The sequence below is a fragment of the Pinus tabuliformis genome, chromosome 5_1 (genome assembly GCF_031772625.1).
Source record: "Pinus tabuliformis cultivar Carrire ecotype Pingquan chromosome 5_1, CPIR1, whole genome shotgun sequence".
Classification (NCBI taxonomy): Eukaryota; Viridiplantae; Streptophyta; class Pinopsida; order Pinales; family Pinaceae; genus Pinus; species Pinus tabuliformis.
Genome location: NC_142305.1, coordinates 961,779,871 through 961,787,120, shown reverse-complemented (window position 1 = coordinate 961,787,120; position 7,250 = coordinate 961,779,871). Strand labels below are relative to the sequence as shown.

The following is a 7,250-nucleotide window of genomic DNA, read 5'->3' as shown; positions in this document are numbered from 1 at the left end:
TCTCTTCTCTTCTGCACTGTTTTCACTCTTCTCGTGGGGTCGCCATTGTCCGTCACCATCCCAATTACTTGCATCGTCCAGTCCCACTAAAAGTAGCAGTGACACTGCCTGTTTAAACTGACTGACAGCTAGCCTGATTAAAGTGTAAGGACGAGGGCCACCCTCTGGGTTTCAATTATTTAATCTGGCTGGAAGTTGATGAGTTCAAAATTTGTCGATGCTTTCAGGAAGGACATCACGTTCTGCACCTAATGTTCGCAGATCTGCAGCATATGGTTATCAAACAAGATGATGATACGTAAATGCTCGGTCACTGGGATATCACAGGTCGAGAATTTTATGAAAGGCTTGTGGAGATGAGATTCAAATCAGGTCTCAAGGATTATGCGCAGAAAATCAATAGCTCCTGTGAGTGTTTTTGTTAAGAACGGGTAGAACTAGTAATGCCTCCTTCCTTAGTTTGTTTGTTTATAAGTATTAGAGTATGGTATTAAAGGATTTTAGTTTGAGTGGTTTGGTTAATTATTTAAAATAATATATAAGAATAAAAAAATAGATTTTAGTTTGAATGATTTGGGTGAATAATATGTTTATCCAATTTTTTAGATTAGAAACATGTTGTAGCAACAGACGGGTGTAATAGTGACCCCAATCTTAAGCACCTGACCAATACATATAGCATTGTTAAAGGTTATTTGAGGTTTGAAGATTCAGTGATTTGGTTGCAGAAAAATTAGATTAGGGGAAAAACGAAGATGGGTGGAGAGAATGTAGATGAAGAAGTAGAGAATATTCATCAACGTGAGCTAGAAGAAGCATCCAAAGTGAGTGCTTGCTTTGATCAATGGGAAGTTCAGTCTGTGGAAGGCGAGATCGCAAAGCCAAATCTCGATCTTGCAGATAGTGAACAGGGTTTGAGTAAAAGCTTCAGAATTTCAGTTATTATAGGCTCAGTACTGATCATGATAGCAGTCATCCTTGCCATCACGGTCTTTCTACCCCACAGCTCTAAAAAGAAGCATGCCAAGAATCTAATTGAGAGCGACAATTGGGACCAACTATCTCCAGTAATCAGTATTGCATGTGAGGCCACACAGTCCCCAGATGTCTGCAGATCGTCTCTGATTACGAGGGGCATTTGTAAGGCAGATGTTGGTGAGATTATAATGGCAACAATGGATTTGTCTTCAGAGGGATCCCATAAAATTCATTTGTTATTGGGAAGACTATTGCAGGGTGCCTCTGCAGCAGGTAATATGAAGTCAAAAAATGCAATTCTAAATTGCTTGGAGTTTTTAGAGGCTTCCATTAGATGGTTGACCAAGAGCAGAGCTACTCCTCTGTACAATGTGAATAATATTCCAGTAATTAAAACATGGCTAGGAGCTGTGCTCACTTACCAGACTGACTGTCAATCGGCATTGAAACACATTCCAGGCAGAAGCAAAGCGGTGAGAAAAGCCGTAAAACAAACAGATTGGGTCATCATTTTAACTAGCAATGCCCTAAGGATGGTTGATGCATTGGGCACTTATGGGCCTAATATCAGTTCCTGGAAACCTCCACTGAATTTAGAGGGCTCAAGAGCTTCATCTGACAAGAAATGGCTATGGCTATGGCTATCCCTTCTGCATAAAAGTATTCCAACGGCGAATGAAATTGTTCCTAATCTAACAGTTTCTAAGGATGGCTCCTCCCCATATTCAACAGTTCAGGCTGCTGTGGACAGAGCACCAGACTATTGTTCTGCGAGGTTCATAATCTATATCAGAGCAGGGGTGTATGAAGAGATTGTTAGGATTCCTCCCACTAAGTTCAACTTGATGCTACTGGGAGATGGCATCGCTCAGACTGTCATCACTGGGAATCGATCTGCGCAGGATCTTGGTGGAAGTATATACAGTTCCACAACTGTCGGTATTTCATCTTTTGCCCTAATTCACATGCATAGATCTGATTTATCACTTTCTTGCCTTAATTGTATAAATTATGGCTGTTTACTCTGTTCTTTAAATTTTAAAATGTAGTTAAAATTAGCCCCCATTATTAGGTTGAGTAGACCAATATACTGCAATTGCACAATTTCGGCCGCCCTCGTGGAATCTCAGGATCTTTTATCCGTGGGTTCTAGGTTTCTGAAACACATGTTATCTAAGTCAACAACAGATTACGAGGCCTGGAGCAGCTTCAAAAGCTGCCACAGCATAAAAGAACTAGAGCTGTCCGGACCTGTATTGGAGAAATACAAATTAAAAAATTAACTTCACTTACAGCATAGAGTTCAAGCACAGCCAGTTACAGAAACCAGATCAAATTTTCATGCTTTATTCCATGTGCTGCTTCTAGCCTTTCCTTTTCTCCCGGGTTACAAATCCTGTATCATTTTTTATCGGTCTATCTTTTTCTTTGAATGGGTACTACACCCGATAAGAACTTCGCCTAGATTACTGATTTATCACATATCTTTCTCCCACTTTTAATCGAAACAAACCTCAAGGAATGAAGCATGTACTATTATCTTATGTGATTTTTTATATTTTATTTTGAATCCATAATTTTGGGACGAAAATCGCTCCCGTATTTAGGTGTTTGGTTTTTTTTTTTTTTTTTTTAAATAGACTTATATATTATTATTATACTATGTTAAAATCTGAAATAACCTTCATTTATTTGTTTGGTGTTAAATTTTTATTTTTTTCTAACTGGATATATATATATAATTTACGTTTAGAGTAAACATCCACATCAACTTCGTATATAAAACTAAAATACAAAGCTCCAATCACAGTCACATTTGATAATGTCTTATCGTACTATATAGCTTACATAAATATAATTTATGATACTATATTCTTTAGTTAAAAATAAAAATAATTATATTATGTAATTTAGCTTATATAAAGCAATATTTATTTATTTATTTAATGGAATAATGAATTTATTTTATATTAAAAAAATTATTTTGAAATTGTATTTTAAAAATTTGTTTTAGAAATTATTTTATTTTTCATTTTTTAATAATATAATTATTAATTTTAATTTTAAGTGGATAATCATTGGAAAGAAGAAATTTTCAATAGTTTATTTTTTATCATGAAAATATATTTTTCAATCTTTTAAAAAGTTTATTTTTTATTATGAAAATATACCTTTCACTTCTTTCACTTCTTTTTTTTTAATGTTTGAAGCATTTTTTTTTTATTGCAATGAAATTTTATGAGGTTAATATTATAATTTTTAAAACTAGTAAAATAATGATAATTTTTAAATGTTTTTATTTTATTTTATTTTATTTTATTTATGAGGAGCAATATAATGTTAAAGAATTTTTTATTTTTTATTTTTAAATTTATTAAACCACAAATTTTAATAGGTGATAATCATATTTTATTATAAAAAATATGTTAAATAAAAAGATTTATGATTTTTTTAAGTATGTGATATTGATTAGCCATAATATTATAACAAAATATATTTGTAGATTAAAAATATTCATGTTTAAAATGAAGCTAAATTTTTCTAGATAATTTTTTTTTCCATATATATATATATTTTATTTTCAATTAAATATTAGTTTAAAATTTAAAATGATATTAATTTAATTAGTTTTAAGATTTTTAATTCTTTAATGACGTAAAACTTATTAGGAAAGAAGTGGCTTGTTGCAAATCCAACAGGCTATTTAATTTATATACTACTGTTATTACAAACGATGAAGCTCTATCTCTACAAAAATGGGTATCAGATGGAAGCTCTATCTAGAAAGAAATAGGTTTTAAATACAATTAATTTAGCAGATGAAGTCGTTTATTAAAACTAATTTCGAACGTTAAGCTGTTGTCTACACTCTTGTAAATCTTGCATTACACCAGAACTACTAGTTAAATCATGGTGGTTGAAAATTGTATGGTCATTGTTTTTAGATGAAGATAAAAATACAAAGAAATGAATGGTGGGCAATAATAATAATAATAATAATAATGAAATGAAATGGATGAACGTATATGCAGGAGTGAATGGCGATGGATTTGTGGCACGGGACATAACTTTCGAGAACAGCGCCACAGGGAAAGGAAGAGGAAGTTATGGCGTAGCTGTACGAGTAGACAGTGATCTGTCAACATTCAAGAATTGCGCCTTCCGTGGACACCACTACAGTCTCTACGCACATGCGCTACGTCACTTGTATACAGACTGCACAATTGAGGGTTCTCTCCTTAACACTGCTGCCACACTTCTCCAGAACTGCACCAACCTGTAGCTGGTCGTTCAAATTTTCTCTCTCTATGTCTTTGTACACAGCCCAAAGCTTCGTGCAAGGCAATTCATAGCATTGTGTTTTTTTCCAAACTAGGTTGTGACCCGTTTCAATGTTTGATGGAAGAATGATTGGCCTAGTGGTAGAATGCTATCACCCATGCTTGATGAAAGAACAATCAATCACCCATGCTTATGAAAGAACAATCAATTTACTTAACTGTAAAATTCTATCATGGCCATCTTTATTATCACCAACAAATAAAGATTACAACTACAGATAGTATATCGTCACAGTTCTGTACTCTATAAAGAATACTGTTTATTGATAGTTACCTTACCTGAATCCTGGTTGCTGTAAATCGAGGTTACATCATACGAGAAAAATGATTTCCTATAGTTAGTATAGATGAAAGAGAAAAAGAGTAATATGATTTGCATCGCCTCTGTTCTCATCGATAGCTCTTGCTCGCCTCTTCTGCTTCAATATTTGTTAGCTCCTCCATCGAAGGTGATTGCTTGACAGACTTCACAGTCTGACATAGTCTTAGTAGTTTACTGAGCTACAAAGTGTGTTAATTTCTTTCAGTTTTGCTGAAGCTGTATGCACTGTAACACAACACTAACACTAATATACTTGAGGTTTCTCGACTCATACGTTGGGTTTTTCAATAAAATGCTAACGAAAAGGACCCGTTCGTATCGATATCGACGCGAGAGATGAAAACAAAAAGAATGGGCTCTTATAGTTACACAAGCGGTTTACCACGTAATTAATTAACTATTAATATAGGATAACACTATATTGTTAAAACATTTCAATTTCTATGGTAAAATTTTCAATTTTATCGTTTATATATAATCTTTCTTTAAAAAAGGGGATTTAATTTCGTGAAGTAAATAATGTATTTCAACACTTTTACTCCACGGAAAGAAAATATACTTACTGCAGTTGAAATTAAAGTATAAGATTTAGGCATATGGAGTGATTCAACATCGCACATGGTTGTAAGTAGAGTGGTACAAAAGATCGATTACAAGGTATTAAATTTTCTTTCATTTCAACTAGAACATAAATATAGGTATTTAGGTTTACACAGAATATATGTAATTTAATTTGGAAAAAAAAATTGATCGTTCTTATTATAAGTCTATAAAATGTGATTGTTCATTTTATTATTTTTTTGTTGTTGTTTTAATTTTAGTATTCACTTTGACTAGTTATTTTATGAATTTAATTTATTTGTGATCTAGAGGAAGGAGTAACAAATGATGTGTTAAGATGAAAGGAAAAAAATTAAAGAAAAGAAGTTTTGGTATTAAAAGTAGACTTTAAATAATAAACCTCCCAGGCAGCACTTAGGTCAGTTCAAAGCTCTCTTGTTTCTTAGAGAAAGGAAAAGATTCAAGGAAGGAACATTTTTCCCAAAGGAAAAGAAGGAAAAAAGCTCGAGGAGAGAGAGTGGCAGGAACTGAAACCTGACACAGGAAGCTGTGCAGGTGACCAAGACGCTACAAATATTAAGGAGTTCTTGAGATGGACTTCGAACCAATGCAACCCTTAAGTGAACCCTGTTAGTTAAAGCTTTGAACTGAACCCGTTGGTCCCAAGGTTTGGAAACCTAGCTCAACTCAGGGATGGACCTGGTGGTCCTGAGGTTTGGAAACCTAGCTCAACTCAGGGATGGACCTGGTGGTCCTGAGGTTTCGAAAGCTAGCTCAACTCAGGGATCAACCCTATACTGTTTGGATCAAAGGAAGGTCGAGGGGAGGTTGGATGACATTGCCAATCCCTGTTGAGATTTTCTGTTTAGAGCAAAATAAGAAAAATCTCAGCTCATGACAACAATAGAATTCAGGTCCTAGATTAGCTCCAGGTTGTTGGGAGGGAGTTAATGCCTCCTATATTTGATGTGAGGGAGTTAATGAGGCCGTTAGATTCTCTATGCTATATAACAGGCAACCATTCGGATGGTTTGGTGAGAGTTTTGTGAGGATTTCTTGATGTAATCTCCAATTTGATTAATAAATTCCTGATGCCTATGTTTGGTCAGATTGGTTGGGTGAACCACGTTAAAAACTGTGTTTATGTGCTTGATATTTTGCTGTGTATTTATTTTGTTTGCTGTGCCTCTGGATTCCAACAATTGGTATCAGAGCCCTGGTGGAGCGCTGGCTGTCCTGGAGCACTGAGGGAGCTGTGTACTGCTGGAGGTGGAGCGCTACGGCGTGATCGTGGCTGAGCCTGCATGCTGTATTGCTTGGTGCGCGTAGAGGATTTTATTGCCTTCTGTGCGTGGAGAATTGAATGCTGGTGCGTACTCAGGCAGCGTGGGTTAATGAATTCAATGCTGGTGCGTTCTCCAGGTATTTTGTTTTGGTCTTAAACAAACACACCTGTGCGTTGAATATGGGAAGCAATCCTTGCATTTTTTAAACGTTTCACATTATAATGCAACCATCTTTAAGATTCGGTGGCCCACGAATCCACACAGAACCGTAATTGTTTTTTTTTAAAACTGCAACACGAAATTGTAATCTGGTTATGTGTGGGTTATGTTTTCGGAATCGTTGTGCTGTGACAGCACTCCGTGGATGGGGAGAACTTGTTCAGGCCTCATATGGATTGTGCTGTGCGTAGATATGGGTTGTTTAAAACAGCGTGCATATGGATTGTGCTATGCGTAGATATGGGTTTTAAAACAGCGTGCATATGGATTGTGTTGTGCGTAGATATGGGTTTTAAAACAGCGTGCATTTAAAACAGCATGTATATGTCTTTAATAAACAACGTGGATATATAACCGGACAGCATGGATTTGTAACCTGCGTGGGTATATTTTGCAAACAGCGTAGATATATATATTTGCAACAGCGGTGATATGTTTTAAAAAAAAAACTGTGTTGTTGTTTAAATATATGCGCTGTGTAAATATGTGAATTTTATCAATAACAGTCGACCCAAAATCACATAATCCTGTTAGGTTGTGTCC

General features: G+C 35.0%; 1 protein-coding gene across 2 annotated transcripts; it reads left to right on the top strand.

Moving 5' to 3' along the window:
• Positions 1-200: 200 nt before the first annotated feature.
• Positions 201-4,592, top strand: LOC149167958 (putative pectinesterase/pectinesterase inhibitor 51). 2 transcript variants are annotated; one of them, XM_089433271.1, is made up of 3 exons: positions 201-408; positions 729-1,917; positions 4,011-4,592. In XM_089433271.1, exons 2-3 carry the CDS (start codon positions 756-758, stop codon positions 4,259-4,261), a joined length of 1,413 nt encoding a protein of 470 aa, XP_089289397.1. In that variant the 5' UTR covers positions 201-408; positions 729-755; the 3' UTR covers positions 4,262-4,592. The 2 variants fall into 2 exon arrangements, with proteins under 2 accessions (XP_089289397.1, XP_089289398.1); XM_089433272.1 differs by lacking the exon at positions 201-408 and having other exon boundaries at positions 420-1,917.
• Positions 4,593-7,250: the final 2,658 nt, after the last annotated feature.

What these genes read in the sequence shown, in the direction of transcription:
- LOC149167958 (XM_089433271.1), top strand. Translation starts at nt 756, where the DNA reads ATGGGTGGAGAGAATGTAGATGAAGAAGTAGAGAATATTCATCAACGT. An exon ending in ATACAGTTCCACAACTGTCG is followed by an intron (nt 1,918 to 4,010) that starts GTATTTCATCTT and finishes ACGTATATGCAG; the next exon opens with GAGTGAATGGCGATGGATTT.